Source organism: Heterocephalus glaber, unplaced genomic scaffold, assembly GCF_053883595.1.
Source record: "Heterocephalus glaber isolate CG9 unplaced genomic scaffold, H.glaber_assembly_v1.0 deba00001545, whole genome shotgun sequence".
NCBI classification, from domain to species: domain Eukaryota; kingdom Metazoa; phylum Chordata; class Mammalia; order Rodentia; family Bathyergidae; genus Heterocephalus; species Heterocephalus glaber.
The window spans coordinates 2,102,955-2,126,379 of record NW_028258338.1 but is presented as its reverse complement, the minus strand read 5'-3'; the positions used below and the strand labels follow the sequence as shown (position 1 = coordinate 2,126,379).

The window sequence follows — 23,425 nt, the reverse complement described above, 5'->3', positions numbered from 1 at the left end:
AAGACATGGTGACACAGGTACAGTGCTGGCAAAGGAATCAATAAATTCTCCCCTCTAGTATTTTGGTGAGATGGGCTGAAGGGAGTGCTGCGGACTGAACCTAGGGCTCTGAGCTATACACCAGCGTGTAAATTTGTTATCAGGAACCTAAAATGAGGGCCAGGGATTTAGGTCTGTGGTTTTGCCGCCTGCTGCGCAAGCGCAAGGACCCGAGTTCAATCCCTGGTACCAAAAAAATAAAAAAGAACCTAAAATGAGCTAGGAGTGGTGGCCCACCCCTGTAATCCCAGCACTTGGGAGGCTGAGACAGGAAGATTGCCATGAATTTGAGGCCAGCCTGGGGTACATACTGAATTCTAAGTTCAAGGCCAGACTCAACTACCCTGTCTCAAAAAGCCCCAAAAGCACACCCCCCCCCCAAGAATCTAAAATCTTTATACCCTTCAACTTAACGAATCCTCTGCTACGATTTTAGATTAATTTGGGGCAAATTAACATCCTAATGATTTTAAATCTTCCCATTCATGAATGTATCCCCACATTTGTATGGATCATACATACAAATGTGGATCAGCTGTCACCTGTCACCTCTTTTACTTTTCTTCTTAAATCAATTCTTTTTTTTTTTTTTTGGTAACAGGGATCAAACTCGGGTCCTTGCGCTTGTGGGGCAGGCGGCAGAACCACTGAGCTAAATCCCCCGGCCCTTAAATCAATTCTTGCTTAGAGGCAACATCAGCCTCTAAACACTCCTTGCCTGTATTATTGCACTGGCCTGCACTACCAATCACCAGAACTATATTCCCCAAAATGCAAATCTGACCATGTCAAACCTCTGCTGAGCCTCTCACTTGAATCCTCATGCTAAGATAAATGCCATGGTAAAACCACAGCTCTGACAGACTAATTCCCATTGTGAAGGACCACTACTTCTACAAATTCTTTCCTGACATCCACTCCTAAATGACCCAGCCTGTTCTTTTGTAGCACTTCTTACACTTTATGCCACTTATTTATTCCTCCACTTGACTAGACCGTGCATACCCAAAGGCAAGGACTGGTTCACTGATCTTGCAAGGTGTGAACCAGAGGCTTTGGAAACAGAACACACCCTAGCAATATCTGCTGAATGATCTAGTCCCAGAGAAGCCTCAGGTAGCTGAGCCAAGAGTTAAACCTAACGTTCCTGACTCTTCACCTGAACCCATACCCTCATTTTGGCAATGTTACTCTACTGTTTCCTATGTGATTTTACTCTCCTCACATTCTGTAGCTGTTGACAATGGTAAATACAAATTATCCAAAAATTAAAAACCCAAAACGTTCTACTGGTAAAGCAAATACTGTTAAGACCTTAAAAGGAATGAAGTCCTGATACATGTTGCAGCATGGATGAACTAGGACAACATACTAAGTGAGAGAAGTCCTTCACAAAAGACCATTTTATTATTCCTCTATTTATATAAACTGGCCAGAAAAGAGACAAGTGGTTGTCTAGTCCTAGAAGGTGGAATGGAGAGTGACTGCAAAAGGGCATAAGGGGTATTTCTGGGGTGACAGAAATATTTGAAAACTGGATTGTGGTGACAGCAGGACAGCTATGTAAATTCACTGAATCGGGCACTTCAAATGGGTGAATTTTATGGTATGTAAGCCATACTTTGATAAATGTTTTTTTAAAAATGAGGTATAAAATTGTTCTAGACCAGCGCTGTCCAAGAGAAATACACTAGCACATATGCACTATTAAGTTCTTTAGTAGCTACGTTAAAAAAGTAAAAAGAAACAGGTAAAATTAATTTCAATATATTTTATTTAACAAAGACACAATATTATGATTTCAATGTATAACTAGTATACAAAAGTATTAGTGAGATACTTTACATTCTTTGTTTCATAATAAGTCTTGAAATCCAATAGATATTTTATACTTTCAGCACACTTGAGCTGGGACCAACCACATTTCAAATGCTCAATAATCTTAAGTGGCCAGTGGCTACCAAATTGGACAGCGCAGTTCTAGACCACCAAACTTACAAGAGATTATAAAATCCATACACTGATTATTAATACACCAAAATTTATATAGAAAAACAACTTAGGGAAACATAACAAAATATTCAGAATGAAGGGAGTAGGGAAGACCTCTACATTTTTTTATAAAGGAGGCATGTTTCTTTTTTTAAATAATACTTATGACATATATCTATATAAAGAAATGGCTGGTTGGGGATTTAGCTCAGTGGTTCCACCGCCTGCCTTGCAAGCGCAAGGACCTGAGTTCGATCCCCAGTACCAAAAAAAAAAAAAAAAAGGAAATGGCCTTCTCTCACCAAAGGAGAAGGTAGGGGAAGGGGGCAGAGTGGGACAGGGGGCTAAAAAGAGCTCAAAGGGGGAGCTCCAGCTGGCTAAACTATAGCTTGCTAGTATGAGAACATGACAATCACAGATGTCCTAGACTGGGGGAATACTGCCAAGTCCAAACAAAGGCCTAGAGATGCTAGGAACTTATAGGAAAGGCAGGGCAGATAGCGAGCAAGGTGTTAAAGCAACAGGTGGCCAGAGAAGCTGGTGAGCCACGAGCAAGACAAATGCTGTAGAGGTGGAAGCAAAGAGTACATGTTTAAAAGTTTATGATAACTTTTCTAAAAAGAGATAAAGACTGAACATATACATGACTTATATATGTGCATCTTGGCTGCCTGAATCCTTAAGAGAATCTTCTTTTATTCCTACAGTTTTCCTTGACGTTATAGACAAGGACTGATACTGTGCTATGGGAGACAAAGAGGGAAGTCCAAAAAAAGTCAGACCCAATGTCTGCTTGATTTTTTTGTTTTTTGAGATGGTGTCTCACTACATAGCTCAAGCCGGCCTCAGACTCGCATCAATCCTCCTGCCTCAGCCTCCCAAGTGCTGGGATTACAGGTGTGTGCTACCACTCTCAGCTCTAATGTCTGCTTGAGAAGAAGCAGAAATTATAAGGGCCTTTGTTCATCGTTTTTTTGTGTGTGTTTGTGGTGCTGTCGAGATTGAACCCAGGGTCTCACACATGCTAAGCAGGCACTCTACCTCCAGCACTCCTTGATAATTAAGTCTAATTATCCTTAACAGGAGTGAGGCAGAGAGGGAGGAGAGTGCCCTCTGAGAGGAGAAAGGTTGTCTGAGCTGTTGTAGGCTGCCTCTTCTCCTGTCCAATTCCCTAGATCCTTGGTTAAATATAGTACGTAACAATATTATTCACAGGACATAGCACGTCAACACAACATGAAAACTGAGGTGAGAACCACTGACCTAGTCAGAAGACTTACTGTACAGGTGACCAAGGAATAGTAGTATAGATAAGCGAAAGGGAGTAGGAAAGAATAGCAGCACAGAATAAGAATAAAGAGGAAATGGAGGATGTACTAATATTTATTCTAACAGGACTGCTGATCAGGCTATTTTAAGATCCATACCGGAAAACTGGCTGATGCTAATCAATTCTAGAAAGTCCCAGGAATATAAAGTTTCTTACAGGTAAGTCAGGTTTTATATCTAGCAAAATCTTTTATAGGGTGAGAGAGAAGTACCCAGAGAAGATAGGCCAGGCTTATGGGCTCAACTTCTGACTTGTTAAGTAAAAAGACTTAGCCACTGCTCCAAGAAGTGTAACAGTATGCAAACTACAATACAGACAGCTAACTTCCCCTCATATTCATTATCTTCTTTAGTAACATGACCCTCAATTCTCAGGTGGTATAAAACCATCCAGAGTAACAATCACATTTCTTAAGTTTTCCTTGCAGCTAAATATGACCATGTAATCGAGTTTTCATTAATGTGATATGAATGAAAATAATGTGCACACTTAAAAGTAAGGAGACTTTCTAGTTCTGCCCTTCTTCCATTTCTATTAAGCCACCCCTAAGATATTGCCCTCAAATATATGGCCCAAAGGGCTATCATATTGTATAACTGCTAAGTAATGGGTCTCTATTAGACTAGTCACATCTACAGCCTAATTTAGATAGAACAGGAACGAGCAAAGGACAGGGGTAAATTCCAGATGAAGGCTACCACTTCACTACAAAGGACAGCACTAAATCATTCCAATCCTTGTTCATGATTCTTGGGAACTCACCGGCACGCCATGGGACATGAGGGTATTGGGATTCATGAGGGTGACAAGCTGGTGCAGGAGGTCAGGCTGGCTATCAAAAAGCTCAGGTGTCAGCTTCTTCATCACTTCTTCCAAATGTTCTGCTGCAAGTGAGGGTACCCCATACCAGGTCTTTGGCTCACCCCTGCTCAAACGGAAAGGGGACACACAGAATGGTCACATTCATGGTCATGTAGAGAGTCCATCCTGACTACCTCCCCAGCTGCTCCCCAAGGCCCTGCTCACCAGTGGAGGTAGTTAATGGAGTAACTCCAGTGATCCTCAATATGCCAGCAAAAAGCTGAGAAGACCATGCCCACATAGAGCCAGGGCACCTTCATGCCAGAGATATCTGCATTGATGTGGCACAGTACAGACTGCTCCAACACTGGCATCACATTCAGATTCCAACCACTCGTGGCATACTCCTGTCAAGTCAGGTATTTGTATAGAGGGCATGAGGGTTATATGCTAAGGAACTGAGATCTTACATCATTTGCTTTAGTCTAGAGATCCTTAATTGTGGGATCATACCTAAATATCTACAATATATTATTGGTTTTTCTCCTCCTCTCCCCTAAAAATGAATACAAATAAAATCTGAATTCAATTCACTTCAATTTCAGGGAGATTTCTAGATATATCTATCTCCCAAAATACCCACAAGTTAAAAATTTCTACTCTGCCACCTGACTTTTTACAAAGGTGCTAAGAATATGCACTGGAGAAAGGACATTCTTTCCAACAAACGGTGCTGAAAAAACTGGATATCCACATACAGGAGAATAAAACTAGATGCTTATTTCTTGTCACTAACAAATCAACTGTAAATGGATTAAATACTTAAATGTAAGACGTAAACTACTAACAGAGAAAACACTTTAGGACATTGAAATTGGCAAGGACTTTTGGACAAGATCCCAAAAGCACAGTAAACAAAAAGACAAATGGGATCACATTAAATTGAAAACCTACACAGTAAAGAAAACAATCAATAAAACGAGAAGACAACATATAGAATTGAGAGAAAATATTTGCAAATTATATGTCTGATGAAATTAATATCCAGAATAAAAAACTTAAATAATTCAGTAACAAAAAAGATAACCTGATTTTAAAATGGGCAATAGATCTAAATAGACATTCTCAAAGGATGACATACAAATAGCCAATAGGTACATGAAAAACATGTTCAATATCACTAATCATTAGGGAAATGCAAATCAAAACCACAATCAGATTATTACCTCACATAAATAAGAAGGCTATTAACAAAAAGACAAACAGGCTTGAAATACAGGTCAGTGGGAGAGCAGTTGCCTAGCATATACAAGGCCCTAGGTTTGATCCCTAGCACCACAAAAAAGGAAAAAGGAAAAAAAATAACAAATGCTGGTGAGGATGTGAAGAGAAACACTGTACATTGTTGAAAAATGTAAATACAGCCATATTACAAAATAGCCATATTAGAAAACAGTATGGAGAGTCTTCAAAAAACTAAAAATAAAGATACCATATGATCCAGCAATCACACTCCTGGGTACATATCCAAAAGAAAGGAAATCAGTATGCTGAAGAGATATTTGTATGTTTACTGTGGCACTATTCATAATAACCTAAGTGTCCATCAATTGGTGAACACACAACAAAAATATAGTACACATATACAATGGAAGACTATAAAGCCATAAAAAAGGACAAACTGTCATTTGCAGTAACATGGATAGAAGTGGAGATCATTATGTTAAGTAAAATAAGCCAGGCACAGAAAGACAAATATTGCATGATATCATGCATATGTGGACTCTACAACTAAAGTTGATCTCATCTCATAGAAGTTGAGAGCAGAATGGTGGTTCTCAGAGGGTGAGGAGGGTAAGGAGGACTGGGAAAGAAAGGCTGGTCAATTGCTATTAAGCTACAGTTAGAATGGAGTAAGAAGTTTTGGTGTGCTATTGTATAGTGGGGTGACTACAGACAACAATTGTGCACTGTACATTTTAAAGAGCTAGAAATGACTGAATATTTTCATCATGAAGAAATGACAAATATTTGAGGAAATAGATTTGTTTACTGATTAAAACATTACACAATGTTTACATGTATTGAAATATCACACAGTACTCCTTATGTACAATTTTAATGTTTTTCTGTATTAGTTAAAAAATAAATTTAAAAGAAACGAAGCAAAACAAAACCCTGCTCTGAACCCAAATATACTTTCCCCCTTGAAATAGGCCTGGACCCTGAATTTCTTCTGTGCATCCAGATCCAACTTCCTAAACACTTTTTTTTTGGTACTGGGGATTGAACTTGGGACCTTGCGCTTGCGAGGCAGGCGCCGGAACCACTGAGCTAAATCCCTGGCCCGTCCTAAACACTTCTTTTTTTTTTTCCTAAACACTTCTTATGAATGAGCCACACACTTTGCCATTTTATTGTACATACTTTTTCATTTAATTCTTTTAAAAATCTGCAAGTTAGGTATTACTCCCATTTTACAGATAAGGAAATGAGTTCAGAGAGGTAAATGAACCTATATACTATCTTTGCACGTGCCAATAATAGGCTGTGTCTTTTACATGGAGCATTTCACCTAAACCTCACAGCAAGTGTATATAGGTATCATGTCCAATCTTACAGAAACATTGAGTCCTTCAGATACCAAATGACTTGCTTAAGTTCTCAAAGCTAAAATACAACCATGATAATTACCCACTCACCTCCTCCTCAGGGGTTAGGTGCCGCTTACTGTCACTGACAGGGAAACCACTGCCAAATTCTTTGGAATGGATGTCAGCCCCATACTCAACAGTCACATCTTCCTCAATGCTATTCACCAGCCGCCAGAACTCCTTCTCTACGAGTTCTGTGGGCACCATCTGGGGGAACAGGGGTAGGAGATGACTGTGGCCCATTTTATCCTAGCCGCACTGCCCCAGACAGGGTGAAACCATTAGGTACCAACACCTATGACCCTAACCCCAACACCACCCCAGCCGTCCATCACCTACATGCACAGGCATGTTGAAGTAGTCGGCTTTAAAGGAGTCAGCCATCTCCCCAAAGCTCTGCAGAGTATATTCCCGGGTAGCTTGCTCAAAGCCAAAGGCTTCAGGGGGCCGTTTACACTCCTGAAACCCAAAGAAGAACATGTCACCAAGACAGAGGCAAAGAGGAGAATCTTCCCATGTGGAACTGGAATGTGGGGTAGAAACAGGGAATAAGAACAGCTTTAGGTCTGTACTGAAGGGCCCTGAGGGAGGACTTACTTTATAGCTCTACCTTTTTCTCTTACCACTTTAGCTTAATTCATCTTTTCATCCCCCACAGGCACAACCACTATGCTTCTGCTTACGGAGTTCCTTCCTATTGGAATGTTCTCTCCCACTTTCTTTTTTTTTCAGTGCTGGGGATGGAACACAGGACCTCACACATGCTAAACGCACAATCTAACAATAACATATACTTCCCAATCCCTCTATTTTCTTTCATTGACTCTTTAAAACTCAATTTCAAGTCTGGCATGGTACCACACCAGTAGCCCCAGCTACTCAGGAGGCTGAGACAGGGGGATCACTTGAACCCAGGAATTTGAGGCCAGCCTGGGCAACACAGTGAGACTCTATCTCAAAACAAAACAAAAACATAAAACCAACTTCAGTCCCACAGCCTCCAGGAAGTGCTTCCTCATCATTACACTCCATGCACTTTTCTTCAAGGCTTCACTATCTAAACCATGTGCTCTGAGTTCAATATGCTATCCCATACTCCTCTGCCACCATTTTTCCTGTATAGTAAAAAGTGACTTGATACAGGGTGCATAGGGAAGTTTTGTTTATGCCTAGACTAGAAATACAAGCCTAGGAAAATGGCACAAAATATTCCAATACCTTGTTGGATGAAAATGAAAGCACCAACTTCTACAGTGTAAAACTCTACAGTGTTTTTTTTTTTTCTTCCTTGGAGCACTGGGTATTGAACCCAGTGCCTTTGGACTGACCTACATTTCCAGCCCCTTTCTTATTTTGAGTCAGGGTCTTGCTAAGTCACTAAGTTGCCCAGGTTGGGCTTGAACTTGTATTCCTCCTGCCCCAGCCTCCCAGAGTGCTGAGATTACAGCTTTGTGCTACCATGTCCAGCTCTATTCTTTAGACCATCTCAAAAGATAAGACATGGGTCTCCCTTACTTGTACCTACGTTCATGATTTTAGATGAGAACTGAATGCACCCCAGAGTCAGACACATACCCTGATCATGTTTGCAAAATAAATAATCTGGTCCACTGGCTCTTAACCACTTAAAGAAGGGAACCAAGTACAGCGGACAGTTATCCTCATCCAAGACACTTTTGGGTATCCAGACTTTTCTACAATACAATCTCCACTACTACAAAGGCAATTATGTACTACCCTGGTCTTTCCCCATCTGTGTGCATATATATGTATATATATGTACATGTGCACAGCTTGTCTATACAACCACGGACAAGTCCCTAAAGTAAGGCAAGATCATCAATGTCTGCTCTCCAGAAACCGAGAGAGAAATGCAGAAGATGAGCAGTAGGAATTTGGATGAAGGTAGGAAGCTCATGAAATGGACGGGCCAGAATTCCCTTGGCATATGGCCCTCAATGCTGCTTCTTCTGGTCTCCTCAATGCCCCTACCTGCCTGAGGCACATTCTCCTCTATATAACTCTGCCACTGCTACTCTGCCCTCAGTTTGGAACACTTGCCCACCCCATCTAGTTAAAAAGTCTGCTTCACTACAAACCAATTTAAATGTTGTAACAGGAGGAAAACGACTAAATAAACATTAAATCTGTATGATGGAAAAAAATTCATACCTTAAATAAACAATACAGAAAAATGACTATGAAGTAAAAAATGAAAGTTATTTAACACTGTTCCAAACTTGTTACAGATAGTAACATTTATGGAACAGGAAAAAGATAAGAAAATATGCCAGGCTATTAACAATAATCATCTCTAGGTGGTGGTAGGTAATTCATCTATTTTTTTTTTGGTACCAGAGATCAAACTCGGGACCTTGCGCTTGCGAGGCAGGCGGCAGAACCACTGAGCTAAATCCCTGGCCCTTATCTATTTTGTTTAAGAAAGAGATATTGATAGATTTGGAAAATAAAAGGAACATTAAAAAAAAATTCTATTCCTATTTTTTAAAGCATATTCCTGACATCTTCCCTGATTATTACCCTTAGTTGTTTTTTCCTCCTCGCAACTGCTATACCTCAGAGTTTTTAACATCCAATTAAGCATCTACTCATATGTCACCACACAGAGTCCATCTAATCATGACACCTTTCCGAGGGGGTCTGGGAGTTTTATCCCAGAGGATAAAAGCAAAGGTTGGGTCTCCTTTTCTTCTTTTTCCCAAAGCTCTTCCAAGCCTAGCCCCACCCCATGAACTCAAAACATAGGACTGCGGCTGAACTTGGAGGCTGCACCCCCATAAGGCCAAATGAAGGAAGGCACAGATACCCTATGTGATCTGGGGTCGGGAGGGGAGGTCTTACCGCCATGACACACTTTGGGCACCGCCAGACACCTTTTGGGATCTCAGGCAGAGGAGGCAACAGGCAGAAGATATGGTAGTTGTCATCACAGCCATCACATAGCAAGAGCTTGTCATCCTCATCCCCTCGGGAACACATGCGGCATATGTAGGACTCGATCTGCCAGTAAAAGGAAACGAAAGTTAATCAACATAGCCCTGCCCAGTCTTTAAACACCAGGAACCTCCAGACAGTACACTAGTCCAGAGTTCTCTACTAGAAGCTTTACTGTGCTCGCCAGCTGGACCATTTGTGGCTCGGTACAGGCTAGTCATGCAAGGTCTGGAGTTCAACTGCATGCGTGTACCATCTCCCCAAATAAGCAAATGGAGCTGTGAAAGCAGTCTTTTACCACTCAGTCTTGCACTGTCCCATTTGTATTCATTTAATAAATACTTACAGATCTGTATCCAGCATTATGCTAGATTTTATGGCACAGAAATGGATAAGGCATGGTTATCTGCCTTCCAAAGGCTTATGGTGCTCTAGAAATACACGTTCATAAAAATTAAAAACTGCCAATAGCAGCCCATAAAGGGTACAGTGGGAACCTAGAGAAGGAAGCGATCAAATCAGATGGTGATGAAGGCTTTGAGGAAGGACTTCACTGAAAAGGTGTCACCTGAACTGGTTGAAACCTGAAGGAAAAGTGAAACTTGGCAATGGAACAGAGCACAAAAGGCAACTCTTCCAGGCAGAAGAAATAGCATGTGCAAAGAATTTGGGAAAGAGCATGGCATGTCTTAGGGGAAAAACAAATATACAAAACTACAAGTACTTCAGTGGGGTTATAGCAGAGGAGTGAGGTAGGCAATGATGGGGAATGAGGCTAGAGATCATCAGGGATTGGGTCAGGCTTAAGCCTTTATCCTGAAGTAGTGGAGTCTCCTCCTCTGGACCCTTTTAGAATTTCATGTACCAGTAGAGAGCACTCCATCACCCTTTCTTGTTCCAAACGAGTTGGCCTTGTTTTCCAAATTAAGTGAGCTACCTGAGGGCAGGGCCTACTAGGCCCACTTTTCTGTTTAATGCAACCTGGTCCAGTGCCATGCTGGAGAAATGCTTATAGAAGGAATGAAAAGCAGAGCATCAGGAAGTCAAAGCTGAGTCCTTACAAACTGGGCATTGCTGTGGTTCCTCCGCAGCCTCATGGTCATCTTGGTGCAGGGCTCTGGGCTGTGACTAAGCTCCTCCTTGCTTTCCAGGAAGGCCTTGGGAGAGGTTGACTCCACCTTCACATCTCCGCCTGATTCCTCCTTCACCACTACAGTTGGGGGACACTCAGGACCTTCCTTATCTGGGAGAGAAGAGAGTGGCTCTAGGACATCTAGGGCCCTGCCTTCTCTCCCAGGTGAGGCCATCCCCTGCCTGTTAGGCCTCACCTTTCTTCCGCAGAGTCTTATCTTTGGCCATGAGACCCAGGCCCATCATCTTGGGGCCTGCCCCATAAATCTGTAGCTTCTTCAGCTCTGGATTCTTTTCAATGTCTTCCTCTGTGGGTTCCGGCTAGGAGGAAAGAACATAATGAGTAAGATTGCTCTCTGAGGCAAAATGTCCCATCCTAAAAGAACAATAGCTCAGACTACATATCACCCAAGCTCATACCAGGGGCTCGGGCACAGATAGGTCAAGGCAAGAATTTTTGGAGACTAAGGAAGTTAACTCCCTCCTCAGCCTCTCTTAAAAAGGAATTAAAGATAAGATCTCAGTCTTCCAACTATAAAATGAGAATATTAACTCCTTCCTTATAGTGATGAGGAAATTTAGAGATACCATATATTAAAAAAAAAAAAATCTAACAATGTTTGACATTACCAATAAGTGGCAGTTACTAATATGGTCTGCTAAATTATACGCTTTAATAATCCCAAGGATAGTGTCTATCTTATTCTCTGCTGTATCCCCAGTGCCAGGAGAATGCCAGGCACATAAGCTTCTGATTGAAGGCAGGATATAGGCTCTATGAGCAGAGTGAGTCAGAAAAGGAGTAAGATAAGCAAGAAGGGCAGACATGCAAAAGTATTGTACAAACAGATCAAGACCCAGTTTAGCAGCTCAGCCAAGAGTGAAGAAACCAGGAAAAATGAAGTCAGAAAGAGAAAAGAGACAGTGCAACAGGCAACATGACCTTTGAGGAAGGGAGACGATTCTCTCCACCCCAAGGCAACTGCATGTAAGAAGGAAAAGTACTAACGTCAGGCTGCAGTCTCTTGGCTCGCCGGCCATAGCTGTTAAACTTGGAAGGCTGCACAGACTGTCGAAGAGGGATGCTGTGGGGTTTGTATTCCTTGTCCTTCTCTTCATTATCAAATGGACGTGTGTTACACTGCTGGAGACAGATGAAGGGCAGGGGTCAGAGCATGTGACTCCAGCCCCCAAGAGCAAGAACTTCCTTCCACCCTACCCAGTGGCCACTAAAGTTAGAGTCAGCATCTCTCACCCCAATAGCCTCTGTTCAACTGGTCTTTTTATCACTTACATCAGACAGACTTTGGAACTTCTTCTCAGTGCTTTGCTTACATTATTCCTCCTTCCAATGACCTACTACTTAACCATCTCCCAAAGCAAATCAGATTTCATCTCTTCCCAACCTTCTCTAGTCTAAAAGATCTCTCCCTTCTCAGAATTCTTGTATCAGTAAGACTTTGTCAAATAGGCTGGCCTTATAGATAACTCCAGACCTTTGAGCTCTGGCCGTGTGGGAAGAGAAAAGGCACTAATAGGAAAGGGTAAAGTCTAGCTCCCAGGTCTCTAGATCACAGAACCAGTACTATTAAAAACAAGTATGGTAACCTAAAGCCTCACTCCACCCTCACTGGGTATCCTTACCACAAGGTTGGCTCCAGACTGGTACATCTCATAGGGATAAACAATGCGTTCATAGTGAGAGCGTAGCAGGGAACCAATGTTTTTGCCTGGTGGGTAGTTGAGGCGCTGGGCTACCCGGGCCCACCGACGATCCTTGCAGATGGCTTCATAACCACCTTCTTCCACCACAATCTGAAAGGATAAGCAGGAAGGATGGATGTGCTATGTGTATGTACATGAGGGAGCAAGTCTGTAGAAAAGACACTGAAGACAACTCCAGCCTCACTTCACTGGGGGCTACCCCCTTATTTCAACCTCACACTGCAACAAGAAAAGCCAAGATATTCTGAGGGCAACCAGTGTGTTACCAGGCTGTGCCCCTTCCACAGCAGCCTAGAGATACAATGTCTAAACCAAGGGAGCCCCCAGAGTAACAAGGCTGAGGGGTATTTGAGGAAAAACCTGTTCTTACTTTGCTGAGGCTGTAGAGGTCCAAGATCCGTCGTTCTACATTAGGAATCTTTAAGGAGGAGCCCTGGATTTCCCAGAATTTGGCAATCTGGTCCAAGTAGTTCAGTTTCACTCTCGTCTGGGCCTGAAGAAGAAATGGCTCAAATAGGCTGGCCACCCCCTCCTCCGACCCCTGTCTTCTGACCCAATCTTAAGGGAGGAGAAAGAGAACAGAGCAGCCCACATACATTACCCAGGGCTTCTCCCAGTGAATAGGATCCCAGGCTCTGGGCAGGACTAGCTTCACCTCTTTCTCATCTCCCAAAAGAAATGGCCACAAGAGGCAAAGCTTTAGATGTATTCTCTCCCAATCTCCCTGACAGGGTTGTATATTATCATCTCTTATTCAGAGAAAGACAGAGAAACACAAAGGAATTAAATCACATAGCAAGCACCAAGATTGCTGGGTGTCAAATTACTCAAGTTTTAGCTTTCCCTCTGCTACTGACTTGCTGTACAGCCTTCAGCAAAAGAGTTCCACTCTTTAGACCCCTGTATTTTTATTATAAAAGGAAAATAAAAATAATTGCTCAGTCCACTTAAGCCAGAAGGGTGGACTTAATAAGAGGTCCAATGAAAGTCCATTGGAAACTTCAGAACTATATGTAAGCTCTAGGCAGGTTTCAGAGAATGAAGGCTCCAAAAGAGCACATTAGCTTCCTTATGTACCACAGATCTGGTTCCACAGCAGCTGAAGGGTGAAGGTACATGCTATATGTAGAATGACCTAAAGAAATGAGATGGTATACTGAAGAAACACTGGTACCTGGCCAATCCAGAACCTGACTTGGGCCAGAGATTCTAGGAACAAAGCATGTACCACACTTGTCTGAAGTTTCAGTAACCCAAGAAAGGCTCCCACAGGCCCCTAAGACTATAACTTCCTCACTTCAGTTAGAATGTCTGGTTCTAGGTGGAACTATATATTCACTACTATTCACTGTCTTGCCTGATCCCACTAGAAGGAACAAGGATGGTTCTCTCTGTTTCGTAGTTGAGAACTAAGGTCTATTTCTGGTAAGAAATGACCTATGACTCTTTGGCTGTGAGAACTGTTAAGGGGCTAGGAACACTATTCCCTCCACTGAACCCTTTAGCATTCTGACTTTGACCTCATCTCTAAGTCTCCCCTTCATTAGCTAGTGCTCACTCTCTAAAAGACTTGCCTTTGTCCCATGCTAAGCAATACCTGGCCATAGCTGTACCCCCATAGGCATGGTCAGGTCTATTTCTCTAAGAAACCTGCACTTCCCATAAGAGATGATTTTGGCCCTAACTAAAACAGCTCCCAGACTGAGTCCAGAATGGGGGGGCAAAAAGACATTTAACAATAATACCTGAATCTAGTTTGGTTGTCACCACTGAGAGGGCACCACTGGCATCTAAATGGGTAGAAGCCAGGCATACTGGTAACATCCTACAATGCATGAGATAGCCTCGCCTCTATGACAAAAAAAATTCTCTGGCCCAAAATGTCATTAGTGTTGAGGTTGAGGAACTTGTCTCAATGACAAGAAAACTTTTACCTTATGGGTATTCAGCTGGGCCCAACTGCCTCTGGGACATCTATTAAGGCTTGTGGTTACATAATAGTGGAAGAGGTATGGGAGCACACATTTAACCTACATACTCCATAGAAAACACATGGACCTTGCCTAGAACTGGCGTCAGGGTACCCATTCTCATTATATCAGGGAATGCTCAAGCCCCTAGTGGACCTGAACTTCCTATACAGAACAAAAGGGGGGAAAACCTACTTGTCTGACCTCTGCCAAGTCTTTAACCATTCCAGCCTCTACACAGGCCTGTCTTTGTGTTGTTCTTGCCCTTCTACCTCATTTTCCACTTAACCTAGCACCATGAAGGGAGGTAGAAAGCATTGGATTATGATGAATTAAATATATGAGACCACACTCAGTTGTCCAAGGAAAGAAGGGTCTCAGCCAGCCCCATATCTCCCTTTTGATGCTGAGACAGGGTAGGTATTGACAGGGGAGCTTCAGAAGTAGCAAACTTTTGTGGGAAAGGGACATCCCTAGCCTTTGGGTCACCAAATCAGAAACAGTAAATGTCCTTGCTCTTGGTTATATTTGAAGCTTTCAAGTGTCCTCTATGCCCCAGTTACGCCAGAGAAGGCACGAAGAAAGTAGGATCTGAGCTCAGGAATCCATCCATTCTCCCAACCCCACCACCAGCTACTAGTCTTCTTACCTCTAGCTCATTCAGCCTCTGGATTCGGGGAGTAAACCTGAAGTTGTCCACTTCCACAGCAAAGGGTGGCTGCCAGTCCTGCGAGAATAGAAAGGGGGAAGGGATTTAGGTTAGCACAATACAGCACAAGACTAGAGGATACCAACAGTAGCTCAGCGGCCCCTTCACATTCATACTTTTCTAGATCTCTAACCACCCCAAACGCATTATCCTCACCAACACCCAATCCACCCACCCCCATCTCCCTCCAGTATTCACAAATAGGGTCTAGCAGCCTCTCAAGTCTATATACAAGACCCCATACACATTCCCTGGCAAATTTCTCCTATGTCCCTTCCAATAGTACAATGCCAAGATTTTAAGAAACAGAGTGATGGATCCATAAACAGTTGACTCTGAACCCTCCTCACATCCATAATAACCCCTTATCCCCTAAGCATTTACTATAGAACACATAATCTTGAGTACTGAAAAGCACACAGGATCTAGAGTCAGAAGACCACCTGAGTTCATGTTCTAGCTAAACTACTTACTAGCTATGAGATCATACCTTTATAAACGTGTTTTCTCATTTGTAAGGTAGGCATATGAACTCTTCCCCTGACTTCCACAAGACAGGGAAAAATTAAATTGGTTTTCAAATAAAAATATTACTCAAAGGAGTCATCATTTTCACCCTGGCATCCACAGCTGATATCTAAGGCTGACTCCACTATCCAATATACTTGCAGAGTAGCTCGGTTCTTATTCTGGCAGGATTTAAAGTTTTGGGCCTCTGCAATGTCTTTTCTCTCAGTTTAAAGGACCTAAGGTAAGACACTGCAGGGAGCAGCAAGGAGCAGGGAACAAGAATCTGCATCACTTACTGGGTCTAAAAGGCCTTCTATGGGCCCTTTTTCATATACCTGTCTGGTATAGGAAGAGGCAGGGTGGAAGCCTAGTAGGGGTAAGTACCAGGCTGTCTGCCCATGGTGGCAAAGAATGGAGGAATGTGGGGAGGGGGAAGTGAGGAAAAGATAATGAAAATGGGAGAGGCCCTGTCCTGCCAAGTTGGAGCTTTTTCTGTCCTACTAAAGGGGTGACTGTGAAAAATCTCTTCCCCCAACACAGGTCCCCAACTTCCCAAGCAGTCCTCTCCTCCCCAGAGCCCTGGTGCCTACTGGGATGGCAAAAAAGAACCAAGAATAACCTAGATCGATGTCCTCATTTTACAAATGGGGAGAGTGAGGCCCAGAGAAGAAATAGGATTTCTCCAAAAATCACATGCTGAGTTAGTGGTACAGCCAACACTAGAACCCATGTCTTCTAATCACAAGTCCAAGGCTCCTTGCACTACACCAAGCTACAAGTGTTTCTCACACACATATGCATATAGAAGGAGGGAAAAGAACAAAAACAAAGAATAAAAACAAAAGAAAACCAAAAAACCAAAGCTGTTGACTTCTGCAAACACATTTTTTAAAAAGGGAGCCAGAAGATTCATTCTTGTATGCATACATTTACCCCCCCCACACACACACAACAGAACCAAGTAGAAAACACCAGGTACCAGTGAGGCAGGAGGAGAATATAGGCTAAAATGCTATTGCTCCAGCCCAATCAAGTTCCCCATATCTTCTTGTCTCCCATCAGATTAGGGTACACTCCTCGGTGGAAATAATCCAAAGATGCTCAAAGCCAAAACTTCAAGTATCCTTCTTTGCTGCTCAATCAAGTACTAGACAAGAATCAGTACAACATCAAGACCTGACAAGAAACTGCAGAACTGGAATCTTAGAGCAGGAGCTACAGGTACAACAGATAACTGGGGAAGGCCCAGCAAACTTTTAGTGTGGGCCTTTGGTCCCATACTACTGTGTGCCAATGGTCAATGTTGCAGTATTATTAGAATGGTGGGACAAAAAGGTTGGCGACCTATTCAGGAAGCCAGATCCTTCAAGCTCCCGTGTCTATTTTAGGATACCTACACTATCCTACCACCCATCTATCTCAAGTGTAGCAGTCACCTATCCAGCAACAGCACCCCAAAACACCCTTCCCCAGGTAAACCTCCAATTCCCAGGTATATACTCATACAAGTTTCCACCCTGGGCCCAAGTATTACTTGGGTGAATACTTCAAACTCCAACCAGAAAGCCAGCTACCTACCTAAAAGTGGTCTAGGGGCAGCCCTAGGAAAATCAAAAACAAACCAAACAAAAACAGCCAGGCCTCTTGGATTGGAAGGAAGCATGTTGTTGGGTAAATGAAAAAAGCAAAAAGTCTAACAAAGGACAGTTCCCTGTTACCCACACATACACCAAGGACTTGTCATTCATCCCCTTCCTGGTCACCCAAACCAAGGCAGAAAAAAGAAAATTCAGGCCTCAACCACCCTCTAGGTCAGGTATGCCTCTTACCCACAGATATGCCCCATCACTTCAGGGAGTGCCTCCTTAGGGCTGCCCAGTATTCCAGACTCTCCCTTCAGTGAGCCCTCCTGACTTCTCACTATCCATTGCCACTCCCTCACCATGAACAAGGATACCTCTGAGACTTGTGGCTAGGCTCCAACAAGGAAGAAATTAGCTTACCCAACACCTCCCAGAGGATCCATTTGAAACTAGCCTAGATCCGTGGCTGAGTACCAAAAGTACTGGTTAGATAAGGAGGCCTGTGGTGCCCTCCTTGGGTGGGAATGAGGATCCCCACCCCAAGAAACCCACTCAAAAATACCCTGTTCCAGCCAAACTCAATTCTTGCCACAGGAATCCCAAGTGGTCACTGAATAAGATACATCATCATTTCTCCTTCATGTTAGCAAGGCAGAAGCCTGTCCTAGACCTTGGGGAACTTCTGGCCTACCCAGGCCTAGGAGGAAAAATACAGTCTTTGTTGCTGACATCTGGGAATCAAGCATTTCAAAGACAGCAGACTTCCACAGTTCTATTCTAATGATGGGGGAAGCAAGCAAGAAAGCCCTATCCTCTGGGACCTTCTACATCCTGGGCCAGAGCAGAAATTTTCTGAGAAGGATTCACATCCCACTACCAAGCCAACTGGTCCAAGCCTCTATACAGGAAGTCAAGGGGAGGGCGGTGTTGCAGGAAAGGCCCTGACATTGCCTTCTATTAGAAAAGGGGGCCAATTCTCTGAACTCACCTCAGAGGAGCCAGATAAAAGCATTCCCTGTGAAACTGATTTCCTGAATGGTCCACCAGGCCAGGGTATTGTCATAGATGAATTGGCCTGGCAGGGTGTGAGTAAATGTGAGTCACCCAGATGGAAGCAAACCAATGACCACATCAAACACCTTTACAGTCAGAGTAACTACCACGTACCAAGTGCCTACTACGCACAGACGCATAGACACTACCTAGTTTAATCCAGTCCTAGAGAAAACCCATTCCTGAGACCCTTTTCACAAGCTCAGAGATTACTTTACATGTCCAAGGTCACACACCTACTAAGCTTCAAAGTGGAATTTTAAACTGTCTCTCTTCAGAGATGTGATCTTTCCACTACACTATGCTGCCTGCCTTAAGGGAAATGAAGACAGCAGATGGAAGGCCTTCTTTAGAGAAATCTTGACCTGGATGGTCTGGAGTAACTAAAGAACGCTCGGGGGAGCCTCTCTTTGAACTCTTCCCCGCCCACAAGGCATCTCTATCTTTAACCAAAAGTAATTCTGAAGAGCAGAAACGGAGGTAGGTCTTAGACCGTTGGTCATTTGCGAACCTTACACGACGACAAGACCCCCGATCCTGGCCAGCACCTTTTCTCCGACTCGCGCCGCGTCCACAACGGTCCCAGCCATCCCATCTCCCACACCTTCAGGTGCCCTCCGCCCCAGACTTTACGCTGGTTATCCTATCTTTCATCCCTGGCCTCACCGCCGGCAACCATCCGGCCCGGGCCTTACCGCGGGTGGGCGGATCTTGCAAATGCCCGACTTCTCGGCGATGGGCCTGATTTTCGCGATGTATCCAAGAGGGTCTCGGAACTCGGCCCAGCTAGGCTCGAACACCGGGCACTCTGGCGGCGGTAGGAAGTCGTCGGACCCTGGCTCCATGATGGGCCCGAGGACTGGGCCAGGAATCAGGAGGGCTCGGACCGCCCTTACGGGCTCATGGCGCCGCCGCTGTCTGAAACCGAGGCACTGCTCGGCTACTAGGCCCTAAGCTGGGCGGCCGCCGCCCGCCAAGGGCCTAGGGGGGCGTGGGGGTGCCGCGCTCTGAGAGTCCCAGGCTGATGCTACTGCTACCACCTCTTCGTTTTTGCTCAGTTCCTTCCAAACTCTGCCGCTGCCTCCCAACTACCGCTGCCTTCGCTTTCGCCACCAGCTACCTCCCAGCCGTCGCGGCCTTCATCGCCGTCGCCGCCATCTTAGTTTGTCAGCGTCTCACCCTCCCTTCACCACAACAAACTGGATCCCTCCGCGCGTTGTCCTTCCGAGCCTCGAATACCTTGCGTCAGGCTAAGCGCCAGAAAGCCTTTATCCCGTGGAGACTGAGCTAAATTAGCTGGCATAGGTTCTCTATTTGGAAGCAGTTACTCGAAATTACCTCTTCGCCTGAGAGAAAATAGTTCACCTTAGCAGCGGAGGAGCAAAGTTGTAATTTGTTACCGGATCCCTTTGCCGGATCCCTTTGCCGGATGGACCGGCGGTGCACGTTTAAAGGCCAGTGGTGCGCATGCGCATTTTGGAGACAGACCGGAAGAGGCGCTGGCTTCCGTGGGTAGTGGGTCCAAACTGGCAGCGCTCACACCCACCCACTCACCGAGCAGATCTAAAGCAAATCTCCAGCCCCGCCCTAATATTCTCTCTCCCTTTTCCCTGGTCTTTTCTGTGTGGACCATGCCAGGCGGCTTTGGGTGTCTGAAGTAGAAGGACCCTTTTGCTGACCCGCAGATGGAAAGACTAGGTTCCCGGCTCTGGACTCTGACACTTCTGGGGCTTTGAAAAGAGGAGGGGAGTAGGCTGCCCGCTCCCCAGGGAATATGAATTTTTAGAATCTTGGTCCCAAGTAAAGAAGTATTTCGTCCGAGGTTATGTAGAGGCTCTCAAAAACATGAGGTTTCCGTTCTTATCCCCCCCAAAGTCACTGGCAATGAGCCTTTTAATGAATACTTTCAACTGTTCTGTATGCATTGTAACTGTGTACATATTTGTGGCACGTACCATACAAAACAAGCCCGAGTGTATGAATCCCCTCCCCAACTCCCACCCCTTCAGTACTGGCGATTGAACCCAGGCCTCTTGCATGCTAGATAAGTGCTCTACAAGGGATCTTAATCCCCAGCCGTTTGCTGATTTGTAACCCTACAGTGGACTGCTTCTCAAACATCTTGTGTATGTTGATTGTATTTATTGTATATAGCCCTTATCACATGCATCTTTAGTGCCTATTGTGTGTACATCTGTTGGGGGCATGTTCTTTGAGTAGTTTCTGAATAGGTTTATTGCAACTATTTTGAGTATCAAAACTACTTTATCCACATACATCAAGCTTCTACGGCATTTGAGCATCATCTATATTAGTCATTAGGTGTGGCCCTACTGCCTATAGTCTGAACACCCACTGTGCACATATTTGAGTACTCCTGCACATGCCAATTAAGTGCTTATTTTGTGTTCCCCCACCAGACTATTAATTTCTTAAGGGCAGAGACCCTGTGACCTTATACATCCTGACACCTGGCATAAGCAGTAAATGTTGAATGAACAAAAGAAAAATGAGTATAGTTTTGAGCAGACTTGTATATGTTGGCTGAAAATAATGTATAATCTTTACAGACATTGTATACATTAAGCATCTACCATAAGCTTGAATGTGTTTGAAGGGGTGGGAGTGTCATTTCTTCATCCAGTTAACTGTTCCCAATCATACACTATGTGCCAGTTAGGTAGATTCTGCCTACTTTGGGACTGAACTGAGGACACCCTATCTAAGGGAGCAGGGCACACAAGTAGAAGCTCAGAGAGTCAGACAGGCCTGCCTTCCTGTCCTACCAGCTCTGGTATCTTCTAGTTATGTGACCATGGGTAAGTTCCAAGTTCTGAAACTGATCTGGGGAATACCTACCTTGTAGGATTGTTGTACAGTGCCTAGCATTAGCAGGCCCTTAGTCTTTGGGAGCTGTGGTTGTTTCTGAGAGTCAACAACCAATGATTAAGAATCTCCTTTGTGCCATGTATTATGCTAGTGTTTTCACGTTTTTGTTTTAAATCTCCTGAATCCTTATATTACCTTGAACATTCAGAATCTTTATCCCCACTTGGTTCATGAGGAAAATGGTCCCAAGAAATACAGACAGTAAGTGACATCTCCTTTCTAGTTTTCTAGATGTCAGAAAACTCAGCCACTCCCTGCTAGAAATGATGAATGATCCATCTGAGCAGTTGCCTGAACAGGAAACAGAAAGCCAGGTGAAATGATGCTAATCATAGTAATATCACTAACTTCTCAAATGGATAAACATCTAATAGCCCACATAGCTCTGATTTCATATAAGTATTTCCCTTCATCTTTGCAACAATCTTAGGAAAGATGAAGGCCAATTTATCCATACTGCAAATGAGGAACCAAGTTCCAGAAAGATTCATCAACTTGCCCAGTGTTATACGGAAATTGCTGACTCCTGGTCAAGTACTCTTCTTGTCACTTGCAGTCACCAGGAGTATAGCTGGGCAGGGAAGGATGAGAATAATGAAGAGGGTTGGAGAGTGTGCCAATCCTAAGCTGAAGGAAGTTTAGCCTTTTGACCTGGAGACAGTTCAATGAAGGGCAAAGAACACGAATCAGGAATCAGGAGATCAGGTTTCGGGTCTCAGCTGTTTCCAGGCTTCGTACCCTCTTCTCTGAGGTCCTTAGCCTAGACATCATCCTCATCCTGGAAGGGCAAGCAGAAATTCCATAGAGTCTTTCAAGCCAGTGAGATCAAATTTGTTATTCATCAGGTATTTTTGTGGGCACTGGGAATATGATGGTAACCAAGACAAACATGCTTTTCTGGAGTGGACATTAATCTACTGAGATCTGCTGAGTACCTCATTTCCCTGAGCCTTGATTTTCTCATTTATAAAATGAGGCTAAGTATTCCCTTCCTTACAATGTTGCTTGGAAAATTAGAGATAATGATGACTGCCATTCATCAAGGGCCAACTGCTATGAAGAAGGTATTATTATCCCTGTTTTACAGATGAAGATATTGAAGCTCACAGAAGTATAAACATACCCAGGTCACATGGCTAGTAAGTGGTAGAGCCAGAACCCAAACCCTGGGCTGTCTGACTGCTGTACAATTCTGCTTGTGAAAATCCTAGTGTTCCACACACAGTAACATGTTTAGGAAACAAGGTCATTCCCAAGCTTCAGGTCTTGCTGGGGACCAACCAGAGTCTGGGAACTGCAAGTTTCAGAATTGGGAAGCATCCAGGAGCTCACCTTGGGCTGTGGGCTGGCTTCACTTCACCCACATACCTTGAGAGAAGGTCTGGCACAGATTGTTGTGAGGCAGTGACTGGAAGTCTTGGCTCACAACCACACTCACCCAATCCATGTTTTGTGGATGAACTTGATGAAAATGACTTTATCACCCTTCCTTCTCCTTTTGGTGCTGGAGATGGAACCTGAGGCCTCACACAAGCTAAGAATGCACTCAACCACTGAGCTACACCCTGTGCAAGCTAAGAATGCACTCTACCACTGTGCATTCTTATGCCTGTTTTTGATTTGTCAAATAGGATCTCTCAGTTCTGAAGTAGGTATGAGGTGTCAGTTTTAACTCCTAAAGAGCTCTGGACTCCTTCCCTCTCCTCTTACCTTCTTCCACTCTGCTTGTGAGCTATTTACTATCTCTAGCCTTCTTTTCATTTTTTTTTTTTTTTTTTTGGTACCGGGGATCAAACTCTGGACCCTGCGCTTGCAAGGCAGGCGCGGTGCTACTGAGCTAAATCTTGGCTCATAGCCTTTTCTTTCTGCCAGTGCTGGGGACAAAATCCAGTGGTGTTTTACCACTAAGCTATATCCCCAAATATAGCTTTTTTCCCCTTTTTTCTTTTGAGACAGGGTCTCACTACATTGCCCAGGAGGGGCTCAAACTTGTAACCCTTCTGCCTCAGACTCCCTCAGTCCTGAGATTATAGGTGTGTACCACCACACCCAATTTGAACTTTTTTTTTTTTTGACTGAATCTG

At 43.9% G+C, this 23,425-nt stretch overlaps 1 protein-coding gene across 2 annotated transcripts in view; it reads right to left on the bottom strand.

Moving 5' to 3' along the window:
- The window catches only part of Kdm5c (lysine demethylase 5C), a 34,017-nt gene extending 14,393 nt beyond the window's left edge, over nucleotides 1-19,624 (bottom strand). The window contains exons 1-12 of one of the 2 annotated variants that reach the window (XM_004873500.4): nucleotides 19,148-19,624; nucleotides 15,247-15,324; nucleotides 12,998-13,120; nucleotides 12,547-12,717; nucleotides 11,912-12,046; nucleotides 11,100-11,223; nucleotides 10,833-11,014; nucleotides 9,679-9,837; nucleotides 7,156-7,275; nucleotides 6,865-7,023; nucleotides 4,388-4,569; nucleotides 4,124-4,286 (exon numbers count right to left, since the gene is read on the bottom strand). In XM_004873500.4, the coding sequence (XP_004873557.1) occupies nucleotides 4,124-4,286; nucleotides 4,388-4,569; nucleotides 6,865-7,023; nucleotides 7,156-7,275; nucleotides 9,679-9,837; nucleotides 10,833-11,014; nucleotides 11,100-11,223; nucleotides 11,912-12,046; nucleotides 12,547-12,717; nucleotides 12,998-13,120; nucleotides 15,247-15,324; nucleotides 19,148-19,297 (1,746 nt within the window). In that variant the 5' untranslated portion in view covers nucleotides 19,298-19,624. The remainder of the gene's footprint in view (nucleotides 1-4,123; nucleotides 4,287-4,387; nucleotides 4,570-6,864; nucleotides 7,024-7,155; nucleotides 7,276-9,678; nucleotides 9,838-10,832; nucleotides 11,015-11,099; nucleotides 11,224-11,911; nucleotides 12,047-12,546; nucleotides 12,718-12,997; nucleotides 13,121-15,246; nucleotides 15,325-19,147) is intronic. The other variant, XM_004873501.4, reaches the window with a different exon arrangement.
- Nucleotides 19,625-23,425: the final 3,801 nt, after the last annotated feature.